The sequence below is a fragment of the Helianthus annuus genome, chromosome 10, assembly GCF_002127325.2.
Source record: "Helianthus annuus cultivar XRQ/B chromosome 10, HanXRQr2.0-SUNRISE, whole genome shotgun sequence".
NCBI classification, from domain to species: domain Eukaryota; kingdom Viridiplantae; phylum Streptophyta; class Magnoliopsida; order Asterales; family Asteraceae; genus Helianthus; species Helianthus annuus.
Window position 1 is genome coordinate 24,657,042 of NC_035442.2, and position 18,429 is coordinate 24,675,470.

Consider the following 18,429-nt stretch of genomic DNA (forward strand, 5'->3'; position numbering starts at 1 on the left):
GCTTGGGAAAGTTGGCTTAATTTTGATGTTGCTATTCTTCTTTAATTCGGTTTGTTTCTTGTCTCATGCGTATATTTTTCCCCAACTTCTTGCTAGGCTCTATATACAACTTCTTGATAGGCTCTATATACAACTTCTTGCTAGGCTCTATATACAGATTGTTTTGCCGTTAAAAAAAATATATATAGAGAGAGAATAGTATTTGGTGTTGCCGTCATCCACACGACTTACCATTCATCGTCCACTCAATAGTTTTGCTTTCTTCTTAAGTTTCAACTAGGTTTTACCCCCGCCGCGTTGCGGCCGGGGCTTACAATTTAAGGCACAACGTATACAATGTTAGATTGAAAGGCCACACGTTACAGCGGTGAAGGTTAAATAACATCAAACATTAACCATGTAAAGCCTATCACAACACAAAACTTTAAAAAACATCAGTAAACTTGAATTGCACAAACGAAAAAACGACCTGCTAAGCTTTCACAGCCCAACCTGCTAGTAATTTGATCCCGAAAAACATGCTCTTCGCCTGTGCATTAATAGCCAAAAATCAAAGCACCGTACAAAATTTCCAGAATCACCAACGTAAGAAGCAAAATTGGCAAACGAAAATCATCATAATAAAACTATGATGTAGATAGAAGTGAGCAACAACCTTCAATCGGTTGCCGGAAAATGCAAGAACGTCGGAGAACACTAACTGGTGTTACTTTCTTGTTCTAGAGAGAGAGCGCACGTTTGTTGTGAGATGTGGAATGAGAGAACAAAACAACACCACCATAACAAACCAATCACATATATAAAACAAACATTATGCACATGGTATAACTTGTAATGCAACATTATATTGCAAATTTATATTATAAGACCACCATAACAAACCAATCACATACACAAAACCAACATTATGCACATGGTACAACTTGTAATGCAACATTTTGTTGCAAATTTATATTATATAAATATAAATTTATATTTACCTATATATTAAAAACTCAATTAAATGAACAGTAATAGTAATGAAAATATAATAAAATGAATAGCAGCATCACTAAGAAATGAGTAAATGGTATTGGATATCGGTACCGGTATCAAATTTATCAAACTGGGTGTATTCTCGATACCGGTTCGGCACCGGTATTCATTCGTTTTTACCCTCAAATGCCGGTGTCGTACCAGTATCGACCGGTACCGAGCCGTACCGTACCAGGTATATTCGGTTCCGGTACCCACTTTTGGAGATTTCGGTAACGGTATTTTCGGTACCGGTTGGTACCGAGCTCATCAAATCCTGTAGCAACGTAGCAATGCAAGTAATTGCACCGTTTAGATTACTTTTCATACACACACTAAGTAAACTGTATTTCGTTTGAATGAGCTTTTATATACACAACAACTTATTTTGCTTTATTTTTTGTCTTTTTCTGTAATGAATAAATTGTAGCATGTAAAAATAACTTGGATATTTAGATTATTGATGAGCAAATCGTATCAAATCCTGTAATCAAACAGGTATCGTATCGGTACCAAATTTACTATACCAAATCATTTTCGTTACCAATTTGATACCCACCTTTTGGCGTTTTCAGAATCGTTACTTTCGGTTCGACACCGTTCTAGACTTCTAGTTATATAAATTTATATTATATAAATTCCACCTCCCTCACATACTATCTCATATACTGTATGAGATATATTCTTTTGACCCAATTATATTTATAGTATTTAGTGTTGTCATCTTCCACACATAACTTACTATTTATTACAATCAGCTATTTTTTCTTATACTACTTGCTATTTGTTATAATCAACAATTTTTTCTTATACCATATGCGATATATACTTTTGACCCAATTAATTTTCAACTAGTTTAAATTTTCCTAGGTAACATTTGTTTGTTAACTTTTTTTTAAAGTAATAAATACACAGTTGTGCTCAGTTTTTTCTATTGAGATACCAATATAAACACAGTTTAAAAAAAAAGTTTTACTTAAAGATAGTATTTTTTTCATATCATAAGTTATAACAAGTACCTGTAAAACACACCGGTAAGGTAACGAACCGAACAATAACTGACTACCGGTATTTGTTTTTATACTTTCTACAGTCGCAAAACACGCGTTGTTATCACTAGACACATCAGAACTTTACTTTTTTGAGTTAAAGGAGACAACTTTTATATAGTTGAAAGTTTTTATTTTGTATTTCACATACCGGTATTCAACTTACTTTTTCTTTATATATATATATATAAGTTGGTTTCAATATTTCTTTTCACTATCCGAAATTTATAATGTCTCCCCACTTGTGGCCTATTGGAAGGAGACTTGAATTTTTCAATGGAGACTTAATTTCAATCCTCACTTGTGTTATATTGGGGTGGATATAGAACCAAACGGGGGTAGCACAGTTGGCCACCGACACCCACCTCTTCCCAGAGGTCTCGGGTTCGAGTCTTGGGAGTGACATATGTCGCCCAGGGTAAGAACTCGGTAAGGGGAATTCACTGCGGAGCTAGCTTGGTCGGGTAGCGGCTCCCGGAGTGGGATCATTCCGGCGGTTGGCAGGACCGTGCACTATCCCCCTCCCCCTATTGGGGTGGATAGGCAATGAAGGATTTGGACTAGGCCTTGTGTGAGGTTGTCAGTTCGATTCCCGACCCCAACTGGGTTTTCGTCCCACCGTGTGTTACGTCAGAAAATTCTGCTTGTGGTGGCACAACAACCATCATAGTTTCCCGAGGGAACGCCTAAAAAGCCAAACTCTAAAGCGAGCGTGGACCCGAATAACACAACAAAGTGGCGCAATACGTGTCCGATTAAATTTATAACGACACACGCCACCGCCAGGTGCTTCCCCATTTTCTTACTTTTGTATATACGGACGGCATCAAACAAATGCAATAAATACATTTCAACCTCTGTAATCATCATCACTCATTCCTTCACAATCACGTAACTTTATAAAATCCAGATCGATCCACCTTCAAACCCGACATCAAATGGTCGTTTCTCGTGATTGTATCGCCAAAGAAGATGAAGTTCTGCAAGAAATACCAAGAGTTCATGCAAACACAAGATCAGAAGAAGCTTCCTGGTGTGGGTTTCAAAAATCTCAAAAAGATCTTGAAACGGTGTCGTAGGGATGACGTCACTCGTTCACAGAATTCATCGCCATTGCTTCTCAATGATTCTTCTGATAAAAGCTGCATCCACCCTTGCCCTGGTATGATTCTTGAGCTTAATTGTCTTAATTTGTTAATTAACAAGTGTTTGTAGCTCTTAATTCAGTTTGTAATTGAGTTATTGACTTTGCATGTAAGGTGTTTGATGTAATGCCACAGAGAATGTGCTTATGTTACTTCCTTTTTTTATTCATGTTATTTTATGATTTTGTTTCTCAGGGTTTGCAATTCAAATAGTTTTATTTTTGAACTTGAAAATTAACGATATAAACATGCATATTCAGCAGTTAAAAATATATACAAGCTCGAGGAGATGCCAAACAGGATCCGTTGGCTAAGACGGCTAGGGCTTAACCTTTAAAAAAACACATGGTGAAGCACAATAGGGTCCATATAATAGATAGTTAGATTGAAACGCGTGTAAAGCATGGGCTAAATCAGCCGATGGCTAGGATTTAGCCCTCACTTTTTTAGCCGCCACATTTTTCGTTTGCCGACTGATTTAGTTTGCGCTTTTTCATCCGCCGGTTGAATTTAGTCTGCACTTTACATGTTATATTGGTTTTTTGGACCTTATTGTAGTTTTCAAGGTTTTTTTATGCTGGCTAAATTTTGGCTATCTTAGCCGGCGGATCATGTTTGGCGTCGTCTGATTGGCTATTTTTGTCTTTGTTTATTTTTCTTAATGGCTGAATATGCATGTCTATTTCTCTAATTTTCAGGGTCAACTTGTATATTATATTAATTTTCTCTAGTTTTCTTTTTATTTTTGTTATTTATTTATTTATTTATTTATTTTTTTGTATATTTTGTTCATTTGGTTATAATATTTGTTATGTAGTTTGCGATGGGAGTTTCTTTCCTTCTTTAATGAAGGAGATGTTTATGGTGGTTGGATGTTTTAACGAGCGAGCACAAAAGGTGCTTGATGTTCATCTAGCAACCGGGCTCCGGAAGTACTTTGTGTGGTGTAGAGATAAGTTTAAGGGGAACCATGGTGATTTGATTCAAGAAGGCAAAGATCTTGTTGGTTATGCGATTATTAATGCCATTGCTATGCGAAAAATTCTTAAAAAATATGATAAGGTTTGTTTGTCCCTTACAAGTAGTCAAGTACTATTTTTTCTTAGAGGAGGCTGTTTTAAGTTTTAACCCATTTGTTTATGAATGGGTCAATTAAGGCAAAGTCAATATATATTTAGCTTAAAGAGGAATGGGTCATGTGAATTGCACAACTTGAAAGTAGCCTGCAGTATGCTTGTAATAGATAATACTTTTTAAATAAGTTTATTTGCAGATATCACGGTGGGATATCGGTAATTTTAATATCATGCAGAATTTATATATATAGCAATTTAACACGAACAATTCAATTTACTCTCCTACCATTAACAAATTAACCTTTTGCAACTTGAAAAAACATTGTAGCAGGTAGGAACTGATTAAGACTTAAACATTAACATTTAACACTAACAATTAAGACTTAAAACACCAATAGCAGCAATAAGAAGAAAGACGAACGGTAGAACTGAGAAGAAAGGTCTTGATACCGATATTCTGACCGATATTTTGCATCGATATCTTACCAGGGGACCGATAACCGATATATCACTGATATGTCGGGATATTAACTACATAGGAATGGTTGTAACTTGAACATGTTTTGACCGGTTAACTTAACATGAAATTTTGCCTTTTTGTTGTAGATACATGACTCGAAGCAAGGTCAAGCATTTAGGTCACAAGTCCAGAGCATGCACATGGAAATCCTACAGTCTCCATGGCTTTGTGAGCTTATTGCTTTACACATTAATTTAAGGGAAACAAAGGGTATAACGGGAAACGGTTCTGAATTATTTGAGGGCTGTTTTCTCGTATTTAACGATGGGAAACCATCACTTTCTTGTGAGCTCTCTGATGCCGTCAAGCTTGAGATAGATTTGACTTGTTCTATATGCTTGGTCAGTTCTTCATACTTTTTTTCTATTTAAATCTCTTTTTTATTAATTTTCAAGATGGATTATATATTCACTAGTCCACCTTTTGTATTTTTTCGGTTCAGGACACTGTATTTGACCCTGTATGTTTGACCTGTGGACACATCTTTTGCTTCATGTGTGCTTGCAAATCTGGGTCAGTGACGATTGTAGATGGACTAAAGGCAACACAGCCTACAGCAAAATGCCCTCTTTGTAGAGAAGTATATACCTTATTTGTTTCACCCCTCTCTCTCTTAAAATTTGTTTTTCATCATAATCAGTTGGTGAAATGTTTCGGTGGTTTTACAGGCCGGAGTTTATCAGGGATCTCTTCATTTGGATGAGCTTAACATTTTACTGGGCCGAAGGCAAGTGAATTTTGCTAGTTATAAACATTACAGGCCGATCGGACCGGGAACCGGGGGTCTGACCGGTCCGCTTTACCCTATCAAACCCATTTTGAGTCGAACCGGCCGGTTGGACCGGAAACCAGCTGTCAGACCTGAAAACCGGCTGGTTGAACCGATTTTTATTAAAAAGTTTCAGTTATACCCTATTTATTTTTTATAATGTTTACGGCATCACCCGGTTCTTACATCTGGTTCGACCGGTTTGACCGGCTCAACCAGTGGACAGTGGACCGGTAAGGAGGTCAGGTTCGACGTCTGGTCCGGTTCTGAAAACATTGGTCATTGGTCAAATGGGTTGAAAATTGACCGGAGCGTGGTAAAAACAGTATAGCCTCCAAACTCTTTTTTTGAACCATATCATCAATCTAATGGGGGACTTAACTGCGTTTTTTTTGTTAAAGCATACACGTTTTTATAAGTTATCGCTATTATTTACTTGTAAACCACATCGAATTTTTTTTTAAAAAAAGGTGTTTACCAACCTCATCTATTTTGTCATGCACGGGAAATTCACTGTTTTGACCCAACCTATTTGACCCATTATCCAACTCATGTAACCCATTCATTTTGCCACCTCTACGTAAGATGAACTAAAGTTTTATAAACTTGTGTAGTTGTCCGGAATATTGGGAGGAAAGGCTTAAAACCGAGAGATTAGAAAGGATTCGACAAGCAAAGGAACATTGGGAATCACAGTCTCGTGCATTCTTGGGAATCTAGATAAACTTGTACAAGTAAATGTTTTATTATAAAGTAAAAAAGATTAAATAATTTGTGGTATGCTTTTGATAACACATTTCTGCTAAATACTTAGTTAATGGTTCATTCATCTTTTTATGTGATAGAGAACGGAAGCAAACACACAGGAACACATAGTGCATACACACGCTTTAGATAGATAACATGTTATTAGCGAGTGCCTAGAGTCTTACAAGTATATGCCTTATGCATCGGTTTGCCAAAATTAGGAGATTTGAAATTGACTTGAGATTTTTTTTTAATTACAAGTATTGGCCTTATACATAGGTTTGCCAAATCAGAAGATTTGAATATGACTTGATATTTTTTCATTACATCTATAGGCCTTATACATAGGTTTGCCAAAATCAGAAGAGTTGATATTGACTTGAGAATTTTTTAAATAAATAACACACGTGATTTATGGAAATCCCATGTTCCATGTGATTTTCAATATAAACGAAATAAAGGGTCAAGACAAAATTGTTCTAAAACTGGAGGCCTAAACGGCAGTATGTTTCTCTTTATAGGATTTTCGGATTTTCGTGCAGGAGGACAACTAACTTCAAAGTTCAAACCGATCAAAAGCTATGTTCGTTTTAAGTTGTGCAATTGATTGAAATAACAAGATACTGTCAGGTGCAATCCCAAAACCACATATGTAGGTAAAAACAAAATCTCAAAAGTTAGAATCTCCATATTATTACAGTGAATGCTTTCCTACTACTATTAAAATAAATAAACATTATAGCTCTATACTAGAAGCCTACTGACTTTTGAAATGGTATTGTTTACAACCGCTAGTAGGACTAGCGCATCCCCCCAAAGTCCTAACCTTGCCACTACTACATCCGCTAGTCAAACTAGTGGATCCTTTACCACCACATCCGCTTGCCACGCGGGCGGATCTCCATGCGCCTTTTGCCACCTCACAAGCCTTTTCCCCCGCCTTGGCATGTCATACCCACATCTACTAGTTGAACTAGCGGATCACCTATATTCAAAAACAACTCCCAGATTTGACTAGAAACCATGTAAACTTTTGCAGACCATCTAAACATAATGAAAACAAATCTCAATTTACAATAATCCTAATATTCAATGTTGGTCTACTAGATAATTAACTGCATTTATTTTAACATAATAATAATTTATAAGTATCAGATGCAATTTAGAGTTAGTTTCAACGGTTTTTAAGCATCCCGCTCTCACAGCCTGCGCTGAGGTATTACTTCCAATTCAACCTTGACACGAGCTAACAAATTGATGATGACCTAAGCTATCTCACCATTAAGAACTTGTGCATTTTATCTAGACAGACTTTTCTGTTGTGAAACAAGATGATAATATTCTAAACAAAAATGCATCCATTGATAATATCTAAAATAACGCTTTAATCAACATACAAAATACAACGGAACCTAGAATATCCAGTCCGGTGTCGTTTCTCTGATCATAGTCCAGATGATCGGTTTGCGTATTCCTGAACCAACGCCCCAAAAAGTGAGGGCTTCTGAATCAAACACGAAGGTTCATCAAATTCTTTTGCATACCCTGTTACAACACAGTATAGGTTAGTGATTAGTTTGCGCTTAAAGTAACATAGCTGTTCAGAGGCGTTAACTTAATTTAATATCAACACATAGAAATGAGTCGATTCAAGTCGTAGTTTATTGTTTTTGGATCAAATGAGTAAAATATAGCTAGGATTGTTTTCATGATATCCTTCTAAAAGTTAAAAATATCATACTAATAGACTTGAAAAGAATAAAGGCATTACTTATAAGAGTTTGTTTCACTGAATAAACAAATAGAAAAACAGGATTAACATTGTTTATCCTCCGAACACATAGTGTTCTATTTCTAATTCAGTAGAACACATCGTTTTAAGTAACTCGATATATCTATTTACTATGAGATGAGTTAATAAGAAATTACCTGCATCAATGACTAGAACCCGATCACAGTCCATAACAGTAGGTATCCTGTGAGCAATGCTAATGATAGTACAGTCAGCAAAATCTTCCCTTATAATTTTCTGAATTACAGCATCTGTTTGTGAATCAACTGAAGCGGTTGCTTCATCCATGAACAATAATCTGCTTTGTTTCAGTAGCACCCGTCCCAGACAAAGAAGTTGTCGCTGTCCCACACTCCAATTATCACCACTATCGGCAACTAAAAAAATACGCGCAACACACAAGTGTATAATACTTTTTCTTTATAAAAAAAAGTTACCGGGTTCATTTTAATTACCTTTAGAATCAAGTTTTCCAAGTTTTGCAGCTACAACATCATACAGCTGGCAGCGTTCGAGGCTCTACAAAGCAGTTTCTTAGGTTAGGCGATTCAAAGAAAGTTGATAAAAGATGGGCCCGAATGGAGTACAAGAAAACTCATATGTACCTTCCATATCTGATCATCAGAATGTTGACCAATGGGGTCAATGTTGCTTCTCACAGTTCCTTCAAAAAGGACTGGTTCTTGGGGAATGATGCCAAATCGGGACCTAAGATCGTGAAGCCCGAGCGTTGAGATGTCAATGCCATCAATGATAATACTTCCCCCGTCGGGCTCCACCAGCCGAAACAAAACCTGTATCAAAGTTGATTTTCCTCCCCCTGTTCTACCAACAACACCGATCTTTTGGCCCCCTTGAATCTTTAAAGTAATCCCTTTAAGCACAAGAGGCGTGTTTGGACGATATCTAACCTGTTCAAAAGCAAACATTCAAGTGCTTAAGTTCTGTTTGGACAACATACCAAATATAAAATATATCACAAACCAACATTTTACGAATAAAACGTTGAAATTGCCACCTCTAATCATGATTATAGAATTTGCGGGTTACCTGCAAGTTTCTGAGCTCCAAACTGCCATGAGTAGGCCAGTTTGCAGGCGGCTGTTTATCCTTCTTCACCCACTCTGCTTCTGGTTGTATGTTGATAAACTGTTTTATCCTCTCAACTGAAACCATTCGGTTTTCAACAAAGCAGCTAGTGAATAAAGCCGCATACAAAATGCCGTTGAGCGATAATCCGTATGAAAGTGACAATCCAACGTCCGCTGTGACCGTATAAGTGCCTGTTAGTTTCTCTTTAGAAGGTATATTGCTTAGGCACAGGGGCGAAGGTTACTTGGTGCCCGGGGGTGCACCCGCCCACCCTAATGTTTCGGTTAGAAGTATATAGGTTACCGATTTTTCGTCCGGAAATTTTAAAAATTATATAGGATCGCCTCCCCCCAATTATTTTTCCTAAATATTTATACAATATATAAATTGAAGTAAAGTTTCTTACCACTTTGTATATCCTAAATATTTATACAATATATAAATTAAAGTAAAGTTTGTTACCACTTTGTATATAAGTGATGGGTAGTTTTGTAAATATATTTGTTTAACCCTAGATTACCACCACACAATAAACTTAATCGCAAGTTTTTATTTGTAAGAACGGGTCCTTTGAATGAATGAAATTTTTTAGTTTTATTTGGAACTATTATTATTTGACTTGACCCGAATCGATAGCCGACCCGACCCGGAACATAACGATAGGAAAAAAAATATTTGGGTCTCATCACTTTACGCCCACTCAGAACTTTTGGTCAAGCTCCGCCACTACTTAGGCAAAAGATCAAATACAAACAATCTTAAGATACTAAACATACAAATTGAAGGAAAACCCAAAAAGACAAGGTGGCATTTTTGTAATTACCACCAACTATCAAAGTTACAACCAAAAATACCTAAAAAAACACAAATTTTTTTTTAACATTTTTTATTAAAAAATCGCTACATTTCGTTAGCAAAAAAAAAAAAAATTTTTTTTTGGCTGCTACTAAAAGTAGCGATTTTTTAATAAAAAATGTTAAAAAATAAAATAATTTGTGTGTGTTTTTTTTTATTTTTTTAGGTTTTTTGGGGGGTTTAGTTTTTAGCATTTTAGCTTGGGTGGGGGGGGGGGGGGGTGGGGGTTAGGTTTTTTTTAGGTTTTTGGGGGTGGGGGTTAGGTTTTTTTAGGTTTTTGGGGGTTGGGGGGTGGGGGTAGGTTTTTTTTAGGTTTTTGGGGGGTGGGGGGTTTAGGTTTTTTTTTGGGGGTGGGGGGAGTGGTTAGGTTTTTTTAGGTATATTTGTAGAGTAACTTTGATAGTTATTGATAATTACAAAAATGTCACCTTGTCTTTTTGAGTTTTCCTTCAATTTGTATGTTTAGTATGTTAAGATTATTTGTACAAGAACTTTACCCATATTGTTTATTCATACAACGAGCATACACCTTTCATTGATATATGCAATAAACATAACTTTTTTTACCATTTAATGCAACACAGTTTGTAATTTGTTGCATTAAATGGTACATAAATTGATTGCATATGTTGGTAAAACGGTGTATGTCTGTTGCATCATTAACGAATGAACCCTTTTTTATAAGCAATTTGTGTATCACGTATGATTGTAAAAATAGAGTGACTCACAAATAGTCATTTGGTTTGGCCTAAATCGCGAATTCGTTTATTATGAAAATGGTCATCGTGATATTCATTTTTGCAACGCGTTTGGTCTCGTAAAATGACCAAAATACCATCATCTATGAATTTCCTCTTGATATTTTCATATTAATTTTAACTTAAATAAAAAGTAACACGAATTAACCTCTTTAAAATGTTAGTGGAGTGAGATAGTACCGGGTTTAATGATATTGCTAGGTAAGAGGATCATGAAAATAGTGGAAGCACAAAGAAACACACTTCCAAGAAACTCCATACGAAATCCTAACCATCCATTTGATCCAATGTTGTGGAAATCCATTCGTAGATTTCCATCAACCCGATCAACATTTTCTTGAATAAACCCGTCTTGTTTTCTAAAACACCGGATCGTCATAACCCCAGAGATGCTCTCTGAGAAGTGGTGGATGATAGGTGCTTTTGTAATCGAGTCAAGTCGCGTTAGTTCACGCGAAGTTGCAAGGTAATACCCCTGAAAAAGTTCATTTTCCATTGATCATTCACATATTTAAAATTAGTTCATGTTCTCACCTGACCCGACCAGACCCGCCTATTTTGCCAGGTATACTGAAAATATATCATCCATTTTGAAGTTACATACCCGATACCATAAATTGAGCCAACCAAGTGGAACCAGTAGGAAGACCGTCGGCCAAGCGTATTGACAGGTTATGATGATTATGCCGATCACTGACATGTACATAGCAATGGTCATGTTCATCACTAGTGGAAGGGGAATATCGATGATGGTTTGATCAGTTGATGCCTGGAAAATTAAACAAATACCATTACATCATATAATAAGGGTAGTTTACAACAATAAAAACCAGCCTAAAACCGTCTGAACCCATCCTTATACACGAATGGGGCTCCCAAAACCGTCCCAGAGAACAGCCTCAAAACGACTATTGTGAATGGCGTTATATGCACTCATAAAGCCCCTATAAAGCCCCAAACACCACTACGAGGGGCTTTATGAGACAAAAAATGGTGGGTGGCGCTATATATATGGCGCCTGATGGGGGGGAGGATTTAAAAAATGGACCAATAAAAAAAGAAAGTGTTTTTTTAATTAATTAATAAAATTGAAAAATAATAATTAGGTAATGATAGGTAGGGGCTTTATGACTACGAGCTCTAATGATATAACGCCCCATAAAGCCCCCGTGTGACGTGGCACGACACGTGTCGCATAACGCCCCACAAGGGGCTTTATGACTACGGATGGCCTTAGGTGGATTTAATGCAGGAAAAAATCATGTGACATGACACTTTTACTAAATAAATTACCATAAGATTCTTCTAAAATTTATTAATTTGATCTTTTAATGGAAAAAAAAAACTTATCTGTACCGGACATGTGGACCATTTTTTAGTAACTTAGCTATTTTTGCGCATATTAGACTAATGACCAATCTATGTAATTAATATCACCGATATATTGGTTATCGGTCCCCTGGTGAGATACAGTGCAGAATATCGGTACCAATATTAGCTGCGATATTGACGGATATTTGACCAATATGTCACCGATTTTCCCAATATCACCTTTCGTCTTAGTTCTACCATTCGTCTTTCTTCTTATTGTTGCTATTAGTGTTTTAAGTCTTAATTACCAATATCTCAAATATCGGTCCTTGACCGATATCCGATCTTTTACAGCATTAACTTAGCAACCAATAATACATTGACATGTGTCATAGTGCTATTGGCATAGTATTGAACTATTGTGATTTTTTACAACCTAACTGCCACCCTTACTTCATGTATTTTTACCATAAAACAAAACATTACCCGACTAAGAACTCTTCCAGAAGGGGTGGTGTCGAAAAACGACATTGGAGCATGAAGTATGCTATGAAGAATCTGTTTAAAGAACTTTTGGGCAGTCACAAGCCCAAAGAACATAGTGAAGTAGGTTCTTCCAAGAATCACAACAAATGCAACCCCTGCAATAATCGCGTAAACTCCCATGAACACCTTAGGATCAAAAGACGCAGCTCGATCCTCCGACGTTTCATAAGCCAACCAATAATCACCCGCCATTTGTGCAGATTGCCACATAACTGATAACAACAAAACTAGAACCGCACCAGACCAGCCAAAAGCCTCGGTTGCATACACTTTGTAGACATGTCGACTCACTCTTCCTGTTTCTCGTTCTTCATCTTCAATCAGTTTTGATGTTCCTGTTTTCGAACTCGACTGAGGTCGTAATACAGGTTTCGGATCCTCGTTGGTGTGTTCTTTCAACTTAATGCTGTTAGATTTTGTTATGGGTTGTGGCTTGGTTGGTTCCGCGTTTACTAACTGCATTGAGCTCTCATGAGCAGCTACTAATGCTTTGAAATCGAGTCCGGATTGTATTAGATCGTCATACTTTCCGGATTGAACGATCATCCCATCGCGCATTACCTAGGTAAATTTAAGCTCAATTTAGTGACAAGTAGTTGATCATGACAAACAAAGACACAAACTTATTAGAGTAAGTACACGGATGGTCCCTATGGTTTACCAATATTTAAGATTTGATACCTAGCTTTTCAAAAGTACACAGATTGTCCTGGTGGTTTGCACTTTTTAACGCGTTTAGTCCCCAACTTTGCCAAAAGTCACATGGATAGTCCCTGTGATTTGCACTTTGTAACACATTTAGCCCTAACTTGGACCTACTAAACCTTTAAATTTGTTGGTTGGGGCTAAATGCATTACAAAGTGCAGACCACAAGGATCATCCGTGTACTTTTGAAAAGCTGGGGACAAAATCCAAAATTTTGGAAAACCACATGGACCATTCGTGTACTTCACTCAACTTATTAATGAAAGTATAACTTGGGCTACGAGTGGAGATACTGGATCATCCCATCGATCATCCTGAAAAAGAATGTGGTTACTTACGAGTATAAGATCGACATCATGGAGGAAATCGACTTGGTGAGTAACAAGTAGGATTGTCTTGTCTTTTAGGATTCCCCTAACACAATCCTGCAATACAGGGGAGTGTTTGTGTGATATATAGTTTTTTACAAGAATATGAATAATAAATAAACAACCTGCTAAAACCTGTGGTTTGCATTTTGTAACGTATTTATACAACAGGCAATTTAATTGTATACAATATATATTCATCAAATTGATAAAAAGTATATACATTAACAAATTTCATTTATTTATGTAACGTACACATGTGCAAGTCACGCATAGGTTATATTACCTATACCAAACCTACATACGTGTAGGTAAACATTTCGAAGTAAAAAAAATACAAAAACAAAATAGTTTAAAGGTTTGTTATACTATATAACATACACAACTGTATGTAAATAAACGAAATTTGGTATAGGTAATATAACCTATGCTGAGGTGGCAGGTCTGATTTCAGACTCCCCTCTAGCATTGGAGATGCTCTGAGTATTGTTATCAATTGTCAAGAAGATTTATTTATATACCGAGATACAAAGTTGTTTATGATTGATTACCTTGAATATTTGTGAGCCGGTATGAGCATCAACAGCACTAAACACATCATCAAGAAGATAAATGTCAGAATCTTGATAAACTGCTCGCGCGAGCTGAATCCGCTGCTTTTGGCCACCACTAAGATTGATCCCGCGCTCCCCGATTTCAGTTTGATCTCCGAATTCCATCATTTCGAGATCCGTCTCCAAACAACAAGTTCTTATTACATTCTTGTACTTATGTTGATCCATTGGCAAACCGAACAAAATGTTTTCTTGAATTGTCTTGTTTTGAATCCATGCCGTTTGTGCAACATACGCGGTGCTTCCAAAAACTTTTACCTTGCCAGAGGTTTTGTGCATCTCGCCAATAACTGATGCGAGTAGAGATGATTTCCCTGAGCCAACAGTCCCAACAATGACCGCGAGTTCGCCTTTTTTTATTTCAAAGTTTATATTCTTGATGGTCTCACCTTCTGACGGGTCATCGTGCCAGCTAAACGACCCGTTTTGGACCTCAACAGCCACAGCACTGTCACTGTTTTCGTGTCTTTCAACCGAACTTGCTTCCAACTCGTTACTCATCATATACCTGTCCAATCGTCCCAGCGAGATCACCGCTTGGGAAAGCGATATCATCGATTGGGGAAAACTAAATACCGGGTCTTGCAAGTTCTTGAACAACGACGTGGCGGTAAAAACCGTCCCTGCATCAAGGTTTACCCCAAGCAAAATCCCGCTCCCGAATGTGAGCGTTGAGATAATCAAAGGCATACTCCATAACACGGTAATATTCGCACCATACGTATACATAAACTTACAAATCCAACCATATTCCGATTCTCTAAACGATCGAATCCTATCGTTAAAATGTTCTTCCCACGCTTGAAACTTAATCACCCTCATGTTACTCAACATCTCGTTAGTCGCTTTCAACCTCGAATCTCGGCTCTTCATTATGTTAAACTGGTAGCGATTATTTCGCTTAGTACCCGAATACACAAACAACAAAATCACCAAAACCGCAATCAATGCAACCAAAGTGGACGTTCCAAGTTGAGCATAAAGAATAACTATCGTCACACTGATTTGAAGCGGCACAAGCCAAACCGCGTGTATTTGATCCATAACATCCCCCAACTGTTGAGCATCGACCGCCATATGGTTCACGATTTGCCCCAAACCATGCGATTGTCGAGCAGAACACGACAGTTTTAGCCCCTTTTTGTATAAAGATGTTATCAAAGTCGATTTGATCAACATCCCAGTCTTCTTAGTAAAGAAATTGAAATGATTTGAAGCCAAAACTTCTGTAAGTTTGGACACTAGGAGAATCAGTACCAAATAATATCCTTCATACGGTGAACTCCTCTGGCCCGATGTGAAATCGACAAATCTTTGTATCATCAACGGCCCGACATACCCGACACAAAGCTTCATAATGGCTAACAACCCGGTAAACATGATATGTTTCCAGAAACAACGAATGAGCGTGGTACGAACAGGATGTTTCGAATTCTCTTCAGCTTTGGGCCAATTTTGTTCGAACAATATCGACATTTTCTCAGCTCGGTGTTCAGGCGAAAGCGTAGGGATATCATCGAGCTTTAACGGAGTTTCGTAACCTTTTTTCAGCAACGGATTCATCCAAAACCAAAACAGTTTTGATACGAATGAAGCCGAGGCCCATCCGCTTACGTTTAATGATTTGTCCACTTCATGAGGTTTGGAATCTGGTGTGACAGTAATTCCGGTTGAACCGGTTACTGAAACAATCATGAAGAAACACGAGAACGGGAGTGAGATTGATGAAATCCAGTCTAGAGGCTCTGACAAAGAACTTTTTGAAATAAGGCGGGAGATGCTCGAACAAGCGGTTAATGCAACCGCTATGAAGTTTAATATCCAGAATACTCGAAGAGAGAGTGGATGAGTTACGGTTACAACGTTCTTCTGGTGGTAGATTAAAACAGTGATTATAATAAACGTTATCGAGTGAATCAACCAGCATGTTCCGTTGATTAGCTTCCATGGAGTCTCAGTGTTCTGTAGGAAGGCTAAAATGGATGAAGAAATCGCTAAAAGTGCTAGTATTGTGGAAGATGTAAGAGATAGTTTGAACCAGAGGTTGATTTTGATAGATTCTAGTGTTTTAGGTATCAGAGGTTCGTTAATGGCGGGATAGTCGCCATTGTTGCACGAGGTGAGCTTTGAGTAGAGCTTTTGGAGGATGAAAACGAAGAGGATGAGTAGGAATAAGGTGTCAATGGAAGCTAAGAGGAGTCTCTGAGGAGATGGAGATAGGAAGATGAATGACGTCAGCGAGGTGTTTTCCGCCATTGATGAGAGAGATTTGAGTGATGAAACAGAAATCATTTTGAATACGAGAAAATGATGTTAAATTCGGTTGTTGTTTATTAAAGAAGACAGTAGTAGCAAAAGGAAAGTGGTGTTTCTCTCGCCATTGGTTTGGTGCATTTGAAAACAACACACGTTCTTATATGCTTAAAGTAACCCGACATCACAGTCGACTAATTTAGTTTGATAAACATCATAGAACTTTTAGCATAATCATATCGTAAATTGGCTAACTAATCAACGGTTGAAAAAAAAATAGGTGGCTAAATTGCCATCCATTGAAAACAGGGGGGGCTAAATCCTATCCGCAGGCTATTTAGGGGTGTTTGGGATTGCTTATTTTACGTCCTTAGTGTAAGAGAGGGGCATTATGGAGCTTTATATCACAAGAGAGTGTAGTGGTAAGAGGGTTATATAACCCCTTCAATTATACATACATATGTATATATATATGTGTGTGAGTGGGGGAAACATCTTAGTCCTTGCGTAGTGGGCGGTATGCCCGGCGGTATAACCCCCATAGCGCCCCAAAAACGCCGGGAACACCAAAACCATCGGCGCCATGTTTCAAAAATTTGGGGGAGGCGCGAGATTTATCGCGGCGCCATGGGGGTGCTTTTCAAACCTTGGATAATGCAAATCGGACCTGAAGACCGAGAACAAGCCGGAATTTCAGCCGGAGAAGATGACCTGAAGCCGGAGAAGAAGACCTGAAGCCGGAGAAGAAGGCCGGACAACAAGCCGGAATTTGGTTGCCGGAGAAGAAGACTGTTGCCGGAGAAGAAGACTGTTGCCGGAGAACTTGGTCCCTGCATTTTTTTTTTCTGGTTTTCCCCTCATAGATAAAATGCTCTGTTTTTGTGTTTGTGTCCCATAACCGGACTTTTAGTGCGTTTGGCCGGAGAAGAAGGCCGGAGAAGAAGCCGGAATTTCAGTGAGTAATGATTAGGCGGGGGCTTTATGACTACGGCCTCAAATTGCATAACGCCCCATAAAGCCCCTTGCTGACGTGGCGTGCCACATGTCGCATAACGCCCCTTTGAGGGCTTTATGACTACACATGCCCTTAGAGAAGATGAAGCCGCGAAGATCATCACGGGAGAAGGATTTGTCCACCCCATAGCGCCCGCCGTAATGGTGTTGGCAGCGCTATGGGGGCGCCATGGTTGGATTTGGCGTGAGGTCACGCCCCATTACACATGATCTTATAACTTTTCCCCAAAGTTAATAAGTCACAATATTGTGACAACCCAAACAACTTTTTAACTTTTCAAAAAGTTAATAAGTTATAACCAATAATGTCATGTCAATACTGCACTTCCCATTTTGCACTCAATCACTAGCAATGCTCAAACACATGGAGAGTGGTAAACAATTTAAAAAAAATGTGATTGGTGGAAAGGGGTTGAGGCCCACCATTAACCCTCTCTCTCTCCCACCTCTCTCCTCTTCCTCACTCGGTGACTACTCACCGCCTACACCCCTCCCCGCTCACCGATTGAAAGCCGGCAACACCTCCTCGATCGGCAAAGAACCTCCCCGCATGAGTTCCCCGAACCCACTCCCTCCACCGTAAGAAGCTAAAATAAGCAATCCCAAACACTCTCCCCCCCCCCTCGCTTGACACGTGCTCAGTCTAATTGACTATTGTGTGGACCCTTTTATACTTTATCATCAGTTTTTGTGCAGGCTAAACCCTAGCCATTTCCTATTTAGCATCTCATGATTGTTTTTTTTAGTTTGTCTATTTTATTAAGCGTGTAAGGGATGGTCACATCTTATGGAGAGGTAAA

General features: G+C 38.1%; 2 protein-coding genes across 2 annotated transcripts; one reads left to right on the forward strand and one right to left on the reverse strand.

Annotated features, from left to right (window-relative positions):
• The first annotated feature begins 2,839 nt into the window (after positions 1 to 2,839).
• LOC110884253 (E3 ubiquitin-protein ligase BAH1) lies at positions 2,840 to 6,417 on the forward strand. The gene is made up of 6 exons (XM_022131939.2): positions 2,840 to 3,225; positions 4,026 to 4,270; positions 4,891 to 5,145; positions 5,247 to 5,384; positions 5,473 to 5,531; positions 6,188 to 6,417. Exons 1-6 carry the CDS (start codon positions 3,036 to 3,038, stop codon positions 6,291 to 6,293), a joined length of 993 nt encoding a protein of 330 aa, XP_021987631.1. The 5' UTR covers positions 2,840 to 3,035; the 3' UTR covers positions 6,294 to 6,417.
• A 1,184-nt stretch (positions 6,418 to 7,601) lies between these two features.
• LOC110884252 (ABC transporter C family member 14) lies at positions 7,602 to 16,943 on the reverse strand. Its single transcript, XM_022131938.2, has 10 exons — positions 14,300 to 16,943; positions 13,719 to 13,805; positions 12,615 to 13,235; positions 11,422 to 11,586; positions 10,998 to 11,292; positions 9,163 to 9,377; positions 8,718 to 9,023; positions 8,568 to 8,631; positions 8,250 to 8,489; positions 7,602 to 7,865 (listed from the first exon to the last, which is right to left on the reverse strand). The coding sequence occupies exons 1-10, from the start codon at positions 16,652 to 16,654 to the stop codon at positions 7,765 to 7,767; spliced, it is 4,449 nt and encodes a 1,482-aa protein (XP_021987630.1). The 5' UTR covers positions 16,655 to 16,943; the 3' UTR covers positions 7,602 to 7,764.
• Between the last annotated feature and the right edge of the window lie 1,486 nt (positions 16,944 to 18,429).

Bases quoted from the DNA above. Each gene is read 5' to 3' on its own strand.
- LOC110884253 (XM_022131939.2), top strand. From the start codon at position 3,036: ATGAAGTTCTGCAAGAAATACCAAGAGTTCATGCAAACACAAGATCAG. The intron at 3,226-4,025 runs GTATGATTCTTG...TTTGTTATGTAG, and splicing joins CTGCATCCACCCTTGCCCTG to TTTGCGATGGGAGTTTCTTT. The intron at 5,385-5,472 runs GTATATACCTTA...GTGGTTTTACAG, and splicing joins AATGCCCTCTTTGTAGAGAA to GCCGGAGTTTATCAGGGATC.
- LOC110884252 (XM_022131938.2), bottom strand. From the start codon at position 16,654: ATGATTTCTGTTTCATCACTCAAATCTCTCTCATCAATGGCGGAAAAC. The intron at 8,632-8,717 runs GTACATATGAGT...ACTGCTTTGTAG, and splicing joins CTGATGATCAGATATGGAAG to AGCCTCGAACGCTGCCAGCT. The intron at 8,490-8,567 runs GTAATTAAAATG...GTATTTTTTTAG, and splicing joins TGGAAAACTTGATTCTAAAG to TTGCCGATAGTGGTGATAAT.